This window comes from Platalea leucorodia (genome assembly GCF_965183815.1).
Source record: "Platalea leucorodia genome assembly, chromosome: 1".
NCBI classification, from domain to species: Eukaryota; Metazoa; Chordata; class Aves; order Pelecaniformes; family Threskiornithidae; genus Platalea; species Platalea leucorodia.
Genome location: NC_138823.1, coordinates 2,148,663 through 2,168,436, shown reverse-complemented (window position 1 = coordinate 2,168,436; position 19,774 = coordinate 2,148,663). Strand labels below are relative to the sequence as shown.

At 45.1% G+C, this 19,774-nt stretch overlaps 1 protein-coding gene across 1 annotated transcript; it reads right to left on the bottom strand.

The window, feature by feature from the left end:
• Nucleotides 1-10,693: 10,693 nt before the first annotated feature.
• LOC309588153 (ly6/PLAUR domain-containing protein 2-like) lies at nucleotides 10,694-18,171 on the bottom strand (the record flags this gene model as incomplete). Its single annotated transcript, XM_082307076.1, has 3 exons — nucleotides 10,694-10,905; nucleotides 11,784-11,903; nucleotides 18,120-18,171. The coding sequence occupies 3 exons, from the start codon at nucleotides 18,169-18,171 to the stop codon at nucleotides 10,694-10,696; spliced, it is 384 nt and encodes a 127-aa protein (XP_082163202.1).
• Between the last annotated feature and the right edge of the window lie 1,603 nt (nucleotides 18,172-19,774).

Here is a 19,774-nt window from a genome sequence, read left to right as displayed (position 1 = left end):
GGCTGGCAGACATATAACATTTTTTTCACATGCAATAAAAGGCAATTGCTGACAGGCTGCTGCTTCAACAAGCCACGAGGTCTGTGGGAAAGAAATATCAAGTGTGTGCAGTCAAGCGCTAACTTTCTGATCAGGAGAAAATCATTTGGTCACACGAGTGCATCTAACCCCTATAGAAAATGCTGTGTCACAAGATAAATAGCAGCGAAGTGTAAATGGATCTTCATGTGTTGAATTTTCTTTTCTTCTTTTTTTTTTTTTTCTGGAGACATCTCAGGGGTAGCAGAGTCAGGTAGACTAGACTAGACTAGATTAGACTAGGCTAGACTAATTTCAGTTGGAAGGCACCTACAATGATCACCTAGTCCAACTGCCTGACCAGTTCAGGGCTGACCAAAAGTTAAAGCATATTATTAAGGGCATTGTCCAAATGTTTCTTAAACACTGAGAGGCTTGGGGCATCAACCACCTCTCTAGGAAGCCTGTTCCAGTGTTTGACCACCCTCTCTGTAAAGAAATGTTTCCTCATGTCCAGTCTGAGCTGAGGTGTTCAGCTCCTCTTATTTATTTTATCCAGGTCTTTTATTCAGACTCTCTTTTCTCCACTTGCCCTGGCCCCATGGATGTTTCCATGCAGCCCACCAACCTGTAGAGCTCAACCATCCTCCACCCCACCAGCACGGAGCTGGGTCCCCCACCCTGCAGTGCTTGGGGGAGGACAAGAATGCTCTCTTCAAGCTGAGAAGTCACAGAGACCTGAGCCAGGTTGGTGGGATCCATCCCGCAGAGGGCACAGCCATCTCCCAACCTCTGAACCATGGTGCCAGTGGTGTTTGGGCTAGGAGCTATGGGGAGTGGCTGTGTGTTTTGGAAAGGCCAGGGCAGCAAGAGCACGTGCATGTGGGACTCTACGTGTGGGCGGATGGATGTGCCTGTGTTATCGTTTCTCCCTAGTTGCTCAGTAACCTCACTTGTTTATTTTGGCATGATCTTGACAGCCCTGGAGGCCAAGGGAGACTTAATGAGTTTTATGCTGTTCTGTAGTCATGCAAACCTTGAAATAACATGTGACAACATGATTGTTTTATTAAGGAGGAATAGGTACATCTAAGATTAATGAGGCTTTTAGGAGTTTGTAGTCGGGCACCAGATAGCTGTCAAGCGCTACCTACAACCCCGTAGAAGTTTGCAGCTGATTGTCTCCAAGATCCTCATGCTTTGTTTTTGGGGAGAAGGGGTGACATAGTCACCTCCTCCCAGCCCCAGCACTCAGGTAGAAAGAGCCCCGGGAAATGTCCCTGCCATGTCCCAAGGGACTGACCATGCCACAGGGATCGGTGGCAGCAGGTTGCTGCACGGGCTGCACTAACCCTCTCTGCAGCCCAGGCAGGTCCAGCACAGAGTGGGATCATCTTTTTTCTGATCACAGGAGAAGGCATTGGGCCAAACTTTTCCTGTTCTTCATTTCATAGCATCGCTTCTCTCCTTGAAACTCAATATCTGCCCAAGTCCTAGGCCAAATCCTGCCATCAGTACAGGTCTGGAAAGATGCAGTGGAATTAGCCAACACCAACGTAAACAGCTTTTAAAGCAAACCAGGTCCACGGCATACCTGCAGCTCTTGGAATGCAGTGCTGTTTTTTCTAATGTTTTTTTAATTCCTCACGAGGTTTTATTCTGCTCTATTTTTGGTACTGAGATGTAGGTTTCCATTATAAATAGCTGCATATTCTAATTCAGTCTGATAACTAGGACAAGGATGCACTGGGCATCCAGACCTTGATTTTGGGGGATGAAGACCGCAACATTTCCAGCCAAACTTCAGGCTTTCTGTGAGATCCTTCTCTCAGGAAAACTAGTACCTTTGCATCTGGAAAGTGTCCTGCACTCCCTGGATATAAATCAAATGGGAGCACCGATAGGGACTCATTGCCAAGCTGACAAATCATAGAAACAAGGCTTTGAAGCTCTATAACAGCTTTCCCTCTGAGGAGCTCAGAGTCTGAATTTAAACACAAGGACTTCAGCATCAAAGCTGGGTGATAAATATTCTTCCCATTTTATAGTCAGAGAAGCCGTGCTGTAAGCCTGCGCATCCTTGTATGCCCTTTGCAAAAACAAAAACCAAAGGCTCTGTGTGGTTTGTGAACGCTTTTAAATGACTAATTACTCCAAAGAAAATCGGAAGCACATTGCAAACATGTCCCAAAGAACAGAAACAGTTTTGTTTGCAAGAAATATTTTTCATCCATGCGTAAGGAAGAGCTGACGGTTCAGGGCAACTATGAAGGATGGCTCAGTTCCCATCCCACTCTCATCCGACTGTCACCTGGGGAAAGTCTCTCCAACTATATAATTTACCATGGACTTTGGATCAGGGCTTCAACCTACATGTTTCCCAGGTGCCTGTGCAAAGCAATACTACTGCTCATGCTGCTGTACCGGGGCTGGGGAAGGGGAGGACAGATCTGTGCTCACGCGGGTTCTGCTCATGTGCAAAATAAGAGCAGCTAGTGAAGAGATTAGCTGGATTGGACACCAAACCAGCCCTGCTTTGCCCAGCAGGTTAGACCCCAGAGCTCCCTTCCAACCTCATCTGTTTTATAATACCAGATCTGGATCCATACTGGGGGTAACTCCTTGTTTTCTGCTTTACTCTCAAAATGCCTTTCCCTATACACCAGTTGCTGTCACTTAGAGCTGGACTGCTTTCCAAATGTCAGCACTAGTCTGTATTCTCCCTCTTCAGAGGACCACAGAGCAGTGGCTGTGCCGTACCCAAGTCCTTCAGTTTGTTTGCAAAGGGGAAGGTAAAGTTGCCATAGGGAGCACAGATTTGCAAGTGCATAACCATTGACTAATGACACAGCCTTACCCTTAAGGGCATGAGTCGCATTTACATAGCCATTAAGCGAAAGATAATCTTCTTGTTATACAACCATGGGTATTCTTCTCTGATTGAAATGTCATCTAGATTTGTTTTAAAAATCAGTTTTCAAAAGAGCTTCCTGGATTTTACAGGTGTACACAACTGTTTCCTTGACTATGTACCCACGCAACTCTGCTTGCAAACTGTGGCACTCACTCTTGGTACAACTATCCATTTTTTTTTTTTTCCAGGAGGGTAATATAGAGCTGCATTGCTGAGGGTGGGTCTCTCCAGGCTTGATCAGAAAGGTACATGGAGAAACACAGCAAATGAGAACAGCTGTGAATAATAAATAAGCAGTAAATGAGATGAGGTCCTGCTGTGCAACTCTGCAGAGAGCAGGGAACTGGAGCAATGCTCTTCCAGAGGGGAGAGCACCAGCACAGCTTGAACTTCAGACTGCAGCTCACGTTAGCAGCAGCAGCAAAGTGCATGTTCAGGCAGGGGCATAAAAGGAAATCTCCGTGTCTCCTCCTATGGATATTAGTGAATGGCTCTGCGATCTCAGCGGGAGGTCACAAATGCCTTGGCCTCCTCTGAGAAAGAATTAGCAAACACAATAGATTCAAACTACCCTGTGAGGACTGGAAGCACAACACAGCTCTGGGCCTCTCATGCCTTTCAGGGGCAGCCGTGCCAGCTCTCAAACCAGGAGCTTTCTGGCAGGGGTGTCTGCTGCCTCCCAGTTTCCTTGCCTGTGCTATATCATACAGTCACAAAGCTGGATTTTACCTGGAAGGCTTCCAAGCAGAGTGTTCACCTGCCCAGCCAACACATTCCCTGTGCTGTGCCACTGGGGAAAGGGAGAAAACACAACATATTCAGAGAAATAGGTAGGTAGCTTAGCTCTGCATACAGTGATGTTGTGTTTATTGAGAGTCCTGGCTGATATCCGCTGCTCCCTGTAGAAACCTGTCTGAGATGGCTCCATGGCCCAGGGAAAGGGCTCTCAGGTTGGTAGCTGAAGCAATGAGCTACAGCCAGATTGATCTACAAAAATTAACTGGGGTTAATGACGTCATATGGTATGGAATAGCCCTTTGGCCAGTCTGGGTCAGCTGTGCTGGCTGTGCCCCTTCCCAGCTTCTCACTGGCAGCACATGAGAGGCTGAAAAGTCCTTGACTTAATATAAGCACTGCTTAGCAACAACTAAAACATCAGTGTGTTATCATATTATTCTCATGCTAAATCCAAACCACAGCACTGTACCAGCTACTAGGAGGAAAATTAACTCTATCGCAGCTGGAACCAGGACCGTCTCCTAACTTAAAGGAGACAAAAGCAAATGAGAAGGAAAAATGTCATTTAGCTTTCTGGTTGAGGAGCTGAGATACTAGTAAAATCATAACAAATACCTTCCAGTACGCCAGTACTAGAAAGATGTTGAGAAACCAGAGCAACTCCAGCAGAGGTTTTCAGGGGGCTGGAGCCCAGGAGGTATGAGGAAAGGCTGAAGGACTGGTTTTCTTCACCCTGGAGAAGAGAAGGGGAAGGGGAGACCTTATTGCTCTCTACAACTACCCAATGGGAAGGCATAAAGAAGACTGAGCCAGACTCTTCTTGAAGATGCATGGTGACAGGATAAGAGGCAACAGACCCAAGATATTAGGAGAACTTAGGGGCAGAGGCCATAAATGAGCAGAAGACTCATTCCCAAACAAATGCAGGCAAAGCCTTCAGGGAGAGCATAGGCCTTGAACAGCCCCCAGGAGTGAGGAGGACCAGAAAAAACAGATGGATCTGGAGGTGACCTGGATGAGGAGGGAATTACATTTTAGCAAAAATGAACAAAAAAAGCCCTTCTGTGACTGTTGAGGGGGAAATAAATACACAGAGACGTCATTTCCAGAAACAGCCTAGGTGCAGACAGCTTTTACACCAGGTCAGTGGGAACAGAGCTATATACTAATTTTGCATGCCATGCTACCTGCTCCTTGCAAGAGAGGTTCAGGTTTGTGTTTAACCAGAAAGCATTGCTCCATGGTTTAAGAGCTCTGTTTTGGTCTGGGGGTGCAACTACAAAGCACAGCGCCTCACCCACATAGATTTTCTGCTTTTCAGACCAGATCTCATCCAGGACTTGTGATTCTGCCATAATAGCTGAAATGTGGGAAATATGCTGACAAACTGGCCAGAGATCAAAGAGGTGACGCATCCATGGCCAATGAAGGGAGGGGAAGATTAGCCTCCCCCGCATGTGGCTTGTCAAGGCAATGACAGCTACACAGATACACAAGCTAAAGTCATGGAGCATGAGCACTGAGAAGTGGCTGCAATCAGTTGTGTCTAATGCTTTTTAACTGGTGGGGATCTCAAAAAATCTCCTTGGCTCAAGTGCATTGTAAAAGCACGCAGCTGTATGAAGAATTCTTACCGCTCACCTCTAATAAAACCACAGGACAGTCGGGGTGTTGGGACTTTCTGATTTTCTCCCAGGTGTCACCTTTTGTGGTCAGCCCAATTTGCTACATGCCTGCCTCTGTGGCTTTGGCATAGCTGGAGAAATCCCCACCAAGGACTGCTGCACAGTCACAGTTTACTTTCTTTCGTAGCATATGCTCCTTGTTCTGGCTTGTTGTGATACGAGGCTTGGCACAAACGTGAAAAGACACTGAAGATAGGGCCCATCTCACCAAAACTTGGACGTTTTTAATACGGAAGGCTCCACCAGAACTATTAATTCAAGATCCTTGAACAGCCACCACTAAGAAATAGCCATTTCCAGCCTACTTCATCCTAGAATAGATGTTAACAACACATCAAATTAATTGTGTCCTGGTCAAATTAATTGTGATTCTCTGTCTTTCCACTGATTCTCAAGGGAGCCACAAGGAACGGCTCGAGTGTAGATGTCAACACTGTGATTCTGCCCCATTCTCAGTTACACTACTCTACAAAACATATTTCGCCTTAGAGAGAATCCACCCAAGTTCTTGGTAAGAGAAGAGTCCTGTGTTACCAGATTTCCTTTCCTCATGGAAGCACTTGCACTGTTCATCCTCGAACTCATAGTATGAGCATTTTCAAGCAATGGTATGGCACAAAAGAAAGAAGGAGAAAAGTGTTGCTCATTACTTCTCTCCCCCATGTCCTGCCACAAGAAGCCCCACTGGTCCAGAGCAGAGAGGTGACATAACCTTCCCAGCCTTGTGGTGTTACGTTCTGCTGAAAACACAGCAATAATCCAAAGGGGTTTGGTGTCTCCCTAGGAGCTCTTCTTCAGATGCCTACCCACAACACTCCAGTCATTTTCAAAATCACTGCTCCTCAGAATAACATGTCCCCTGATTATGAGTTTCTCAGATACAACAAAGATCCCTTCAGTGTTAGGAGCTAGACTGACCATCTCCTGTGGAGATACTGATGTGCACCACAGCCAAATCAGCAGCCCTTGAGATAAGATCTACTCAAGCATCTGTCTACCTAGCCATCTCTCCATACCCAGCTGGGAATCTCCATATTCTTGTTACACTCGAAAACTTGTTATGGGCAAAAAGAAAAGAGATCTTACATGTAAAGCCAAGAATTTATTATTATTATGTATGAAATCTTAACAGTCTAATCAAAGAATTATGATTACTGAAGATCAAATTCTTACAGACATAAAAAGGAAATAATCATTACAATTACAGAAAAAGTTTCAATAACAGTACAGTTAAAATTGTTATATACATACTTAGAAGTTTCTACCCATTTTCCTGGTGTTATGTTCACTCTTCCATTAATGTTGCTGCCTTCCACCTTACAGGGAGGTACAGTGCGTCATCTGCATGCTGAGCCCTCCATTGGGAGGAGTATGATGGTGGAAATGGATTCTTCTTCCTCCAATGAGAATCCACTGGGATTTTATCATTTGGATTATGTTTGCCTAAACACTTTTACACTTCGCTCTTTCTTTCCTGGTTAGAAGGTGCAGGTCCACCTCACATCTGATTTTACCATGTACGGTGCATTGGTTTGATATTTGCTCTTTGTTCTCTTTGTTATCCATAAAGCAAATTTTGTCCACCTCTGGGTCTGCATTTCTTTAACTGACTGTTGGTGAGTTGTTTATAGCCAAGGGGTCTCTAACGCCAAACCAGTGCCCAATCTCTTACCACCCCATGCCTACACTCCTCTGTGCCCTGTCGTGCAGCTCCACCTCTCCAGGTCTCTGCTGCTGTACCACGTCTGTATTCCTTTACACCCCATCATTACGTCAGTCATAAATAACTCATTCTACATACAACAACTTGTTAGGGCTATCTATGTAAACTTACAGTTGCGCCATACAAAGATAAACAAAAGTAAAGCAAATTAGGCATAGCCACCTGGCTAATTAGGAAAACTGCTGTTACACCTGAGCAAAGTAAAAACAAAGCTGAAGGCAGGTCAAGACAAGTTCAGACAAAGCAAGCCCAACAAGCCTCAGCCCTCAGGACTTGCAAACTCAATAAAAAGAGTGTGGCCTATTACTAGCAATGTCAGTACCGAGTTTCTTGGGCTCCATGGCTATAGCGTCATCTCTTGCGATTGAGAGGCAATGGTTTTTCTTCTGTGCACCTTTCTGGCGACATGACTTTAGCTCCACCAGCCAGATATGCTCAGTTCACCTTCCCAAGCCCAGAAATGGCTTGGTTTCAAGCATTTTCACTATCTCTGCCCATGACTTTTGTACTCCCAGTGTTCATGACTGCAGTGGTATTTTTAGTGTTGTTCTCTAAGATGACGATATAACACAATAATCTGGCTCCTGATGTATTTGTTTTTAAATGCTCTTTGACATGATAATTTTGTGATGTTCTGGGCCATGACTGCACTGCTTATCAACCAATGCAGGGTATGGACAGGGTAGTCTGAGCCCAGTAACTCACATCTGAGAAAAAGAGCAGTGCTGTGCAGTGAAAAATCTGTGAAAGCTGTGTTTCTTTCCAAGTTTTGCTAGTACGTAATTAATGTTGGTCTCACGTGCAGAAGTGCTGACATACATACACTTCTGGACAGTGAACAGGAAATGTCTAATATTTTTTCCCTAACAAGTGAATGAGTAGCCAGGTATTTTGACCACATCCTAATAAACCCTCCATTTACAACAATGTAAAATAAATGGGGCTCTCTTCGGCTTTGTTTGGAGAAAGAAGATAAAATAAGGTTTGACACAAGTGTCGGTGGACAGAGATGAGGAAATGCTTATCCACATAAAGCTCCAGCTTTGCTTTTAGGGAAACTTCAGTTTCTTCAGATTGTAGAAGAAAGTTATCAGCTATGGTGAAGTGCCCTGGGCTTCTGGATGTAACAAATGTCATTCAGTGATGCAATGAAAAGCAGAGGTGGCCATGATGGAACCCAGTGGCCTGTCACCATTGCATTCTACCAGTGCATGACAAATCCCTTGTGTTAGGTCTTAGCAGTAGCACAGCAAGAACGTGAAGTGCCCGCTTCACGTCTTGGCACTCATGCATGTCCTGTGACTGGTGAGAATATTTGACACCCTTCTTTCCCCATGCTGTTCATTCAGGATTTTTAATGGTCCTCTCTCTATTGCACTCAGTACCTGGAGTACAGATGGGTTCACGTACTCATGGGTTCATGAGTGATACCTGGCTTTAGACAAGGGATCTTTGCCTTGGAAAAGAGCTACCAGGGTGGCCACAGGGCTATATAACATAAATGGTGTAGAAAAGGTAGACAGGGAGCAGTCTCACTAACGCTCATCTATGAGAACAAGGGGTCTGAATGAAACTGTGAGGCAGAGGGTTTGAAAGAGAAACAAACTACCCTTAATGAAATGGGGGCATTAAGCCTAAAAGGGTGCTGTGAAGGCTGGGAGTGTGAATAAAATCAATGTGCAATAAGACATTTTGGTGGTGTTTCATTGTTGGTTACCATACACAGTGGTCCTGATGCAGCCCCTGGGCCAGCAAAACCTGAAATTGCTGACTGCCAGAACTGGCAGATAAAAAGGGAGAACCTCCATGTACCACACTTGTACAGCAGAAAGCCCAAAACATATCGCACACCTCTGGGGACTGAGCTCTGAGCATGGCTCATAGGTAGAGGGCACTGCAAAGCACCCGGTGCCAGCTAAAGCAAGCCTGCGGCTCATTTTTGAAGTCCTTCCATAGCCAGGGATGTGGTTCATCCAGCCACCTCCATGCCAGTGCAGCACCCTGACCACTTATGCAAAATTGTTCCAGTAAAGGAATTATATTTGAGCAACCTGGGAGCTGTGTGTGAATCCAGAATTGCAATTCGTTCCAAATTTGATCTCATTTTGGCAATAGGAAGCAATGTAGGACAGGTGAAAATCATTACAGAAACATCTGCCAGACTTTGCAACGTGCCTGGAAATAATGGTTTGTGCTCTGGTGATCTCAGTGGGTGCATCATAAGATCACAGGAAACTCAGATTGGAATGGGGAACTCGGGAAGTGTCCAAACCAAGTTCCTGATCAAAGCTCTCAGCTGTGAGGTCAGCCCAGGTTTCTCAGGACTTCATCCAGCTGAGTTATGAAAACTTCCAAGGATGGGAATTGTACCACCTCTCTTGGAAACCTGCTTTTATGCATTGTTACACAGAAGACTTTAAATCACATCTTTAGTGATAATTTCAAGTATCACAGGCAGAGTGATAGTTGGAGAAGGACATTTTTGCTGGTAGATCTTGAAAAGGAGATTATATAAAAATGCAGAATCAGACCAGACAACATAAAAATGTAGGAGCCCTCACCAACATACAAGGAATTGAAGATGATGCTCTAGAGGATTGAAGCAAGGGGGAAAGTCATTCCACTGAACTCTAAATTCAGGCCAGAGCCATTACACGAATCACCTAATCTTCCCAGTAAAGATAGTTTCATACCAGTGGAGTTGGTAGAAGAAATGTTGATGGAAGGCCACTGCAGTGGGGGATAATGGGAAATGTCTTACACATCTGCTGCAAGACTGACCTCAAAACCTAACTCATCTCACTGTATAAACAATACTGAAAGGTGGCACAGGAGTTTGGAAATAAATAAAATAAAAATAAAATAAAATAAAATAAAATAAAATAAAATAAAATAAAATAAAATAAAATAAAATAAAATAAATAGAATTAAATATTAAATTTTATCAGAGTACAGGTGCACTATAAATAAATTTAGTGGTCACTACAGTTTTAATGCAACATTCTTTTTATTCTGCTTAAAAGGGTACAGAAAACAAGAGATTTTAACCTCTTTGGACCAGATCACTGGCATGAGAAGTTTAGTCTCCTGCTTCATATTTTGGACACAGAATTGTCTCCTTAATTTCTTGTGTACAAAGAAGGAGATCTAGACAGCACAAAGATCCAGCACAAAACTGGGGCGGGGGGGGAGAGGACCTGCCACATAACTGAATTTCATCTGAGAAGACTGGTCAATTCAGCTATTCTGCTGGCTAACACCCGGGGAAAAAAATGCTCTAAGGAGGAACGGAAGGTTCTTGGTGCAAGGTTTTTTGCTTTAAATATACTTCATACAGCAGAATTTTTTAGGTCAAAACCAACCAGACCAGCATAGCAAAGAAACTCCGGAGTTAATTTTATGGGAGCTGTTGAAGAGTCAATTCAAAAATTTGTCTCGGGACTTCCTGAGCTTTGCTTCTCTCTTGGTCGTGGGAAAAGGGTGGGTACTAAAAAAGCAATTTCTGGGAGCTGTTGAGGGTTGTCCATGAGGCATCCAAACAGAAACGTGGGCTGGCAGGGGTTTATTCTCTTCTTCATTGGGTTCTTCAGCATGAAAGATCTCCCCACCAGCTCCTCACAGTCTGGTCCAGAGGAGGGCACAAAGGGAACTTGCTAGCAACCCAACTGGCACAAAGCTGATCCTCAAACTAGCTGCACCATCAGAATTGCACAAGTCAGAGTAACAGCAGGAGACAGGGCGCGTCATGCCAATCCCATCCACGTCAGATGGGATGCATATGGAAGAGCACATCTTGGTGACAGTCGAGATTCCCGTGAAGGGATAAACTACAACAAAGCAAGAAAGAAGGAACAGTTAGGAATCGGAGGAATGAAGGAGAACTCTCCTTGTCCCGAGTGAAATATTAGCTGCCTTCACCACCAAAGTCTTAGCTCCAGTTCAAACACAATTGGTCTACTTCCTTCCAGGAACGTAGGAAATAGTTCCCACTGAGTGGCTGCAAGCTGAACAGCACCTTGCGTCCTCTGTGTCCTACCTGGATCAGCTTTACCCTGAAAAAGGTCAATTAGGCACTTTTTCTGCCTCTGTTTTGACTCTGGTCACTGTCTCCTGCCTCTCCCATGTGTGACCAGAGCCTTATCAGCAAGACCATGCAAAAGAGAGAGCCTCCATCTTCATAGTGCATTTCTTTATTTGGACAGGTTATGACCTGTAGGGTCACCAGTCAGACTAACGATGCCTTCCTGAGAGCTCCAGAAAACTCAGGGGCATTTCTGTTTTGCCACCAAATGACCAGAAGTTGGTGTCCCCACCTTACTGAGCTTGGTTCATCCCTACTGCCCTCTCTACTCCACCCAGCTTTCATAAATAGTTCTTGGGTTAGGAGAGCACACCCATTGTGCGAGTCATGCAAATGGGTTTGGAGAGCCAGAACTCTTCAGCTCCATGCCTCAAGCTCAAGTCAACATGTTTTTTCTAACTACACTCAACACTGAGCATTAACTATGAGCTTGCATTCACTAAGTATTCACTCACATGAAGACTGCTTTCCACAACAGCAGGAGACTGCTCTCTGCCCTGCAGGAACTCTCTTCCAGGCTTATATATTTAAGTGAGAAAAGTTACTGGTCCCCACACCAGCCGTCTTCCCTGTAGAAATGCTGACTCATGTTAAAAATATGGACAAAGAAGTAATTGTCCTTACCATCCTCCAGGGAATACATAGTAGTCTTGCACATGGTTTCATTCTTCATGCAGTTCTGGATCGTCAGGCACTTATCAACAGATGTAGGTTCGTGGCAAGTGTAACATCGCAAGGTTTGGGCTGCAAGGAGGAAAAACATGAGGTTGCCCTAAGTGTGGACCACCAGATTCTGTCCATGCCCCTCCAGGTACCTCTGGGGAGGGTATGTCTCCAAAATACTCATACTGAGAACAGGAATGGAATATTTGTATCAATGGGAATGATAAATACAGTAGTCTGGTGGTCAAAGCACAGTCGCAGATGTGGGCTCGGACTCCCTGTAACAAGTCAAGCAAGACAGAGCCACACATACAGAAGACCCCATAATACAGGAAGGTCCTATCAAAACCAGGCTGCTGAATGTTTGGGGCGCAAAGATGGTCCTTCTGCTCTTGCTTTGTTATCGGGGGTTTGCTAGGTTGGCTTTTTTTTGCAGATAGGTCATAAATAGTCTGCAAGAGAGTATAAAGGTAATTTTACTTAATTTTTGGATCTGCACCCTAGAACATGCAGTAAATACGGGCTGAATCTGCTGGGACATCCCAACTCCAAGAGAAATGAGGAGGAGGATAAAAAAAATCAGGAGTAAATTAATGAAAATAGCAAGGAGGAGCTGCTTGACCTACCTACTTCCTCCTTACCACTGGGGGGGTAATTCTGTTGCCTAAGACAGGGCTGACTATTCTGCCAGGTGGCTGGATGCCAGCAGACAGAATTTGCAAAATGTGACATCTCAGTGCCTCAATTCTTTGAAGATCTTGCCCCAGGTGCCAGGAGACAGCTAAGACATGCAGGTACCCAGAAGAAGTCCAATACTTCAATTGTGCAATTAGCAAGATGTTTTTATTTTAATCATTATCACAAGTAGTCAATAGGCCCTGCTTCACATGTTTATGCCAGGTATCTAACTGTTCTGCTTTAATCTGTGTTATTCCCACAGGAGGGTAAACAGACTTGTAGCTGGTTTACCTCAACTCTGTTCTTACTTTGCATCTGCTTTTCTCCTTGCCTTTGCCTTAGAAAGAGATCATAGACTCACAAACTCACAGAATCACAGAATGGTGGAGGTTGGAAGGGACCTCTGGAGGTCACCTGGTCCAATCCCCCTGCTCAAGCAGGACCACTTAGAGCCAGTTGCCCAGGACCATATCCAGCTGGGTTTTTTAATATCTCCAAACATGGAGACTCCACAAACTCCCTGGGCAACCTGTGCCAGCACTCAGTCACCCTCACAGTAACGAAGTGTTTCCTGATGGCCCAGCTCTCTCAGCTTTTCCTCAGAGGAGAGGTGCTCAACTTTGTGTCCTTTCTTTGGACTGTCTCCATGTCCATGTCTCTCTTTTAGTGGGGAGCCCAGAACTGAACACAGTACTCCAGGTGTGGCCTCACCAGTGCTGAGTAGAGAGGAAGGATCACCTCCCTGGACCTGCTGGCAATACTTCAACTAATGCAACCCAGGATGCCATTAGCCTTCTTTGCTGCAAGGGCACATTGCTGGCTCGTGTTCAACCTGGTGTCCACCAGGACCCCCAGGTCTTTTTCAGCCAATCTGCTTTCCAGCTGGATGGCCCCCAGTATATGTTGGTGCATGGGGTTGTTCCTCCCCAGGTGTATGACTTTGCACTTCCCCTTGTTGAATTGCATGAGGTTCCTGTCAGCCCATTTCCCCAGCCTGGCAAGGTCCCTCTGGATGGCAGCACAACCCTCTGGCGTATCAGCCACTCCTCCCAGTCTTGTGTCATCTACAAACTTGCTAAGGGTACACACTGCCCCATGGTCCAGATCATTAATGACAATGTTAAACAGGACTGGATCCAGTACTGACATCTGTGGTACACCTCAAGTTACTAGCCTTCAAGTAGACTTTGTGCCAGTGATCACCACGCCCTGGGCTTGGCCTTTCAGACAATTTTCAGCCCACCTCACTGGCTGCTCATCCAGCCCATACCTCACCAGCTTGTCTATGAGGATCTTATGGGAGACAGTGTCAAAGACCTTGTCTACCTTGTCCAGGTAGACAATATCCACTGCTCTCTGCTCATCTACCAGGCCAGTCATTTCATCACAGAAGTTTATCAAGCTGGTCAAGCATGAATTCCCCTTGGTGAAGGATCTGGATACAAAGAGAAGTCAGACTTGAATGTGAGTTGCAGCAGGGAGAATTTAATCTGGTGCTGTCCATTCTGTCAGCTCTTGTCAAAGACTGGGACCTCTTGGGTAGGAGAGTGTCCCGAAGAGAAGGAACTGTCTCCATCAAATTTACTGAGCCATGAGAACAAATTAAGCACAACCCTTCCCTTGTGCTGAGACTCTGGTTTCATGAGAAGAATGTGTAAAAAGTTATTTTAAAAAGATGACAGTGGCTGTAATAACAGACTCCTTGGGACACGTACCACTCCAGACACAGAACATAAAAACAGACTTCAGTACCCAAGTCCCCAAATCCAGTCCAAGGTAGCTCACCCTGCCTCATCACTCACCAGTTCCTAGATGCTCTTCATCACCTCCCTGTTGAGCTGCAAAGACCCTCACAAACCTGCAGGTGCCAATTAGCTCCTAGACATGCAGAATAACCACAGCCCAAGTCCTTCAGTGCCTAAAGTCTTTTGAGATGAAGAGGTTTTAGAAAGAGATGCTGAAGAGCCCAGATTGTTGTGATGCAGTATTTCCAGAGCACTCCAAGCTAAAAATATCAAGCCAAAATAGCATCCAGTATTTCCTGTCACCAAGGAAGCCATTTTTGGACAAGATTTCCAGGGAACTTTGCTCTTTGCAGGTATTTCTGAGGAACCCAACACCTGATCTAGGTCCTCTTTTCCACCCCCCAGCCAGACACTGGAATCTGTGTGCCTTACAGGTATAGCAATGCATTTTGGTACCATCACAGACCAGCAGCCCCTCCTTGGTCTATCTGGAAAGCAGTTCTCACCCCATCTGTGTGACAGCCCTGCTGAAATCTCTTTAAGCCCAATTGAAAAAGAAAAACAATTCAGCTCATCTCAGCACACCTAAAATGGGGTGTCATAACAGCAGGCTCAGGCAAGGCTTGCCTTATGAAAATAAATAATATAACTTCACCCTAACTAGTAAGCCAAAAGAGCCCTTTTATAAACAGACCCAGCAAATATCTTGCTTTTATTCAAAGCTCACTTTATTATTCTGTTTTGCTCATTGTGAACTGATGTTTTGTTTGATTCAATTCTATGTCTGACAGCTGTTAAATACATCTTTAGGGAGGAAGCTGGGTCATTAGTCTCAGATTTCATGATACTCGTCACTGGATAACTCAAAGCCACAGAATTTTTGTTCCTCTTTGGAAAAATAAAAAAAAGAAAAACCACAAAAAGCAGTCAAACAATAAACACAAAGGGACGTCAAGTTAAGAGAACATTGTCCCCAACAGGTTGAAACCCAGTATTTTCATTAACCTTACTGAGACTAGCAGGTTCCAACACAGCTAAATATGTTAAATAGCAGCTATAGCTATGAGTATTTTCTTTTTGACATGGAAAAGATAGCAGATCAGGAAGTGTATAACACAGTAAAATAACCAAAAGCTGGAATAAAACAACTTTACTTTTGCAAATGAGGCAGCTCTTCAGCAGCAATAGTCAGCTGACATCTCACAGAGCAGGGAAGAAACACCATAACTTGGAGACTTAAAGACCTGTGGTCTAAAAGCCCTGCTTTAAGCAAGCTTTGGAATATCTGTCTGGTCTATTTGTGAAGGGTAGATGTTTGTGCAGATAACAAAACTGTAGTGGTCCCTTTTTGTTTTAAGAGCTTATGAACTTACACATAGACAAGCAGACATACAGTAGCTTAAAAATGGAATCACACTATAAAAAGGAATAGAGACATATTAGAAGCCTCCTTTAAAAGAAGAGGTAAATATAAAAAGCTAAAATATTTCAATTTAGTTATAGCACATTCTTTTAAGAGTGCTGAAAGCAAAAGAAGAGATAAAAAAGCAGAAAATCTTGGAATTTCTTAGAAGAGATTTTGCTAGCTTCACTTGGCAGGGAAGTATGGCAAGATCTGCCAGTATGGCAGATCTTCCACCCTTCAAGGCTGACTGTCTTTCCAGAAAATGGCAAAATTACACAGAGTCCACTCATGCTCAGAAGAAAGCTTGGAGGAACTGCAGATATGTCGTGGTTCTATCCCAGCTTTGCAGAGGAGAGTGTGCAGAAGAAAATTCTGCTCGCCAAATCCACTATGAAGGTTCCAAAATCTGCCAATGTTTGCCCGCCAAATCAAAGCATCCATCCTGATTATACCTACCTGAATGGGACAGAGAAGTCGGGAAGGACCAGAAGGGAGAAATGTGGCAGCACTGGGTCACAGCAGGAGCTTCTGCTCCCCAGCTGCCCAACTCTTGACAAAGTCTTATTAAGTTGGTTAAAATTAGGTTGGTGACTCAATCCTAGAGCAAATTTGCATCCCGCTCCATTGCTTTCCTGCTCCATTCTGCCTTTCAGATTCCTGCCTGCCCCTTAAGGAGGGCTGACTATAGAGTCCCCTTCTCTCCAAGCCATCCTGTGTTAATTAATGATGTTCTATTCTGAACTGCTGTCTCTCCATTGACAAGCAGACACGAATCCCCAGAATGAACAGGGTATAATGAGGAAAGGAAATATCTCTTGCTCTGGAGACCAATGATGATTGGTCTCTACTGTAGCAGCTGCGGTGAGCACGTGAAGCTCCTATTGATCTTGACACAGCACAAGCACCCCAAGGCTTTGAACTACTAGTGACTAGAGCCAGGACACATGTCTTAGAGATAATAGGATAGTCAGTGCATTACACAAGAGAGAGGGCTACTGGTCCAGCTCTGGGTCTGCCTCTCCAAACAGCAGCTGTGCTCTCCCCAAAAATCCTCCAAAACCCCCTTCTTTGTCTACCCACTTATCCCTTTCTTGCTGAATCTGCTGTGCAGACCCAAAGATGGAGAAAGGAAAACATCTTTACGTAAGAAGGAAATAAATACAAAGAAAAAATCCTAACATAGCTCCACATCCCAGTCAGGCACAGATAAAATCAGACCCTACACTGCCTGGATCTGGAGTAGTGCAGAGCGTGCAAATATCCCAATTAACAATCACAGCTCCTGCACTTACCCTGCATTGGACTTACCTTGGCCACCCAGGCTAACACGGACTCTGAGCTTGGGATCATTAGTATAAAATAAGTTTTTGTGCAAGAAGTTATTCTGGTGGCAGCATCGAGGGATGGAGGGTCTATGCCACAGTGTCCTTTCCACTGTGCGGTCACCTTCCAACATTAGAGGTTATGGCATCACCGCTCATGTAGGACTGCCTGCGATGAGGGGATTCCCTACTTCCTAGGGAATGAAAACACTCATATCCCAAACACCCCTCTGTGTTTGGCTTTGTGGAGTTGGTGATGGAGGAGAAGCAACTAAATCCCACTGATGGAAATGGAGGGTTAAGGTTTGCATGGCATCCTTGTACAGACTGGACTCACAGGGCTTGTTCCCTACATCCACATCCCAGATGGGTCCCCCCCAATATCAGGCTGCTGTTGGCTGCCTGCCTTGACTGTGTGCTTCAAGCCTACCCCCTCCAGCGAGGTGGCAGGTAGCCTAACAGGGACAGAAAGGAGGGAGGGAGGATGGTGGGGGTCGCTCCCTGTGGTGACAAATGCGCAAATCCTCCTGCAAATAGGGAAAATCCCCAAAACACTTCACACTTGTTGGTTTTCCAAGGTGGCCAGCCAAAACTGTCTTTGGCTTCATGCAAACCACAGTGTGTTACTAAACAGAGCTGGAAACATCAGCTCTGGAGTACCTGGGCCACCAGCTTAGTGTCCCAGCCCATCCTTCCCATTTCTAGTGGCTGAAGTTTAATAAACAACACATGCAACATATAATTAGAGCCACTACACACACTGCATTAAACTGACTAGCTGGCTTCAGGGTTAAATATCAAAAGAGGAACAGAAATATTAAAAAAAAAGCAACCAAAAAAAACCCCAGAAGATGAGAGTCAGATTGAATAAGAACAGTAAAAAGTGAGAGCTGGAAATTACATTAAAGAAATGACACGATATAATCACACTTTGTCTTGTAACACTTCCTAAAGAGCCTGAATTAACAGTCCCAATGAGAACATAATGATCCTGGTCATCTGACAGGCTGGAAATATTCCAAAGACAGATTTTTTGCTGAAAACTGCTGAAAGTGGGAGGCATGGACTTCAGAGGGAACAGGACACACCCCATCCCACCATGCTGCGTCTCCTGCAGAAGTTTGGATAAGTCAGAGTAGGAACTTACCGAGCTCCATGCAAGCGATGGCAATTAGCAGAAGAGACAGAAACACCTTCATCTTGCACGGACCTTCGTTGCCTGGTCACTGGGCTGCCACCGCTCTTCACTGCCAGCTTTAATGGCACACCTCCTGGTGGCTTGCCATGTACCGATTCCGATCCAAGACCCAATTCTACTGGAAAAATGAGTCTGATTGAGCTAGAAATGTATTGAATGAGCTACAAAGCAGGCCCCACCTCCTGCCATACTATCATCTCTTTTCATGTTCCCTGGAGTAGAAAATGAGGGTTTGCGTGATGAACAATAGCTGAGGTTGTTTAAGCTGAGTGCTTTGTCTCTAGGCATGATGTGTAAACCCAGGGGTATTAAATAATCCCAGTGTCTATGGCTTGCCTTGACGCTTGTTGATATTTCTTCTTTTTTGTAGTGGTTAGAGAGACTTGGGTGGTTTCCACGAATCCTGGGGAAAAAAGCATCTGTAGCTGAGAACAGCAAGGCATTAAACCCCAATACTTTTCTTCTCTGTGTTTTTACCCTTGGCCGGGACCAGAGTTTACCACCAAGAGGAGAAGTGGAAAGCTGACTTGCAATCCCTTACTCACTGGAAACAGCATGGTTGGGGTTTTGGTACTGTAGTACCTCTCCCCGAGCTGTGAGCAAGATTTTGGGGGCTGTGGGTGGGAGTATGCCGTCTCCCTCTCTCCTCTCCCTGTCCTCTACAAGACACAGGTGGAGGGTGCACTGGGTAGACAACAGGACCAGGTCATGAAAGTCTGGGCCAAGGGAGTGTCTCAGGCTCACTACCCTGAGCCGTTCAGGGAGGATGGTGCATGGACAAGCCACTCTGGCCTGAGCCAACCCTCTCCAAGTGCAGCAGCAAGCCCACAACTTCTTTGCTTGCCAAACCCTTGGCTTTCCCATCCCCAAACCCTGCTGCCCTATCTCCCTGCTCCTCCTATGCTTCAGGCGAGCCCCAGGCTAGTAAATCCTCCTACAATGCACGATGGGCAAGTTTGATTGTGGAATTGCAAAGATTGGTAAAGAAGAACCTTCCTGTGGTTATGCCAGGTGCCCCCCAACACACACTTTTAATAAGTAAAGAAAGGAGGGAAAGTTGAAACAAAGATATTCTTGGAAATATTCCCACCACCTTTGTTATCTATCATACCATTGGAGAAACTTTAGTCACGGGTAGTATCACTCAAATTCTTGAAATGTTAAAAGTAAACGGTCTTCTGTTATTCCCAGATAAACAATCCAGTCCTCATCTCTCCAAACCAAAAGCTCCAGTGATGGTCTCATCATTTTAGCAAGCTCTGCCTCACTTACTTACAAACAACACTTCTGGTTTATCTACACCCTCAGGCATTCATAGAATCATAAAATCGTTTAGGCTGGAAAAGACCTTTAAGATCATCAAGTCCAACCGTTAACCCAGCACTGCCAAGTCCACTACTAAACCATGTCCCTAAGCACCACATCTACCTGGCTTTTAAATACCTCAAGGGATGGAGACTCAACCACTTCCCTGGGCAGCCTGGGCCAGGGCCTGACAGCCCTCTCAGTGAAGAAGTTTTTCCTAATATCCAACCTAAACCTGCCCCGGCGCAGCTTGAGGCCATTTCCTCTCGTCCTATTGCTCATTACTTGGGAGAAGAGAC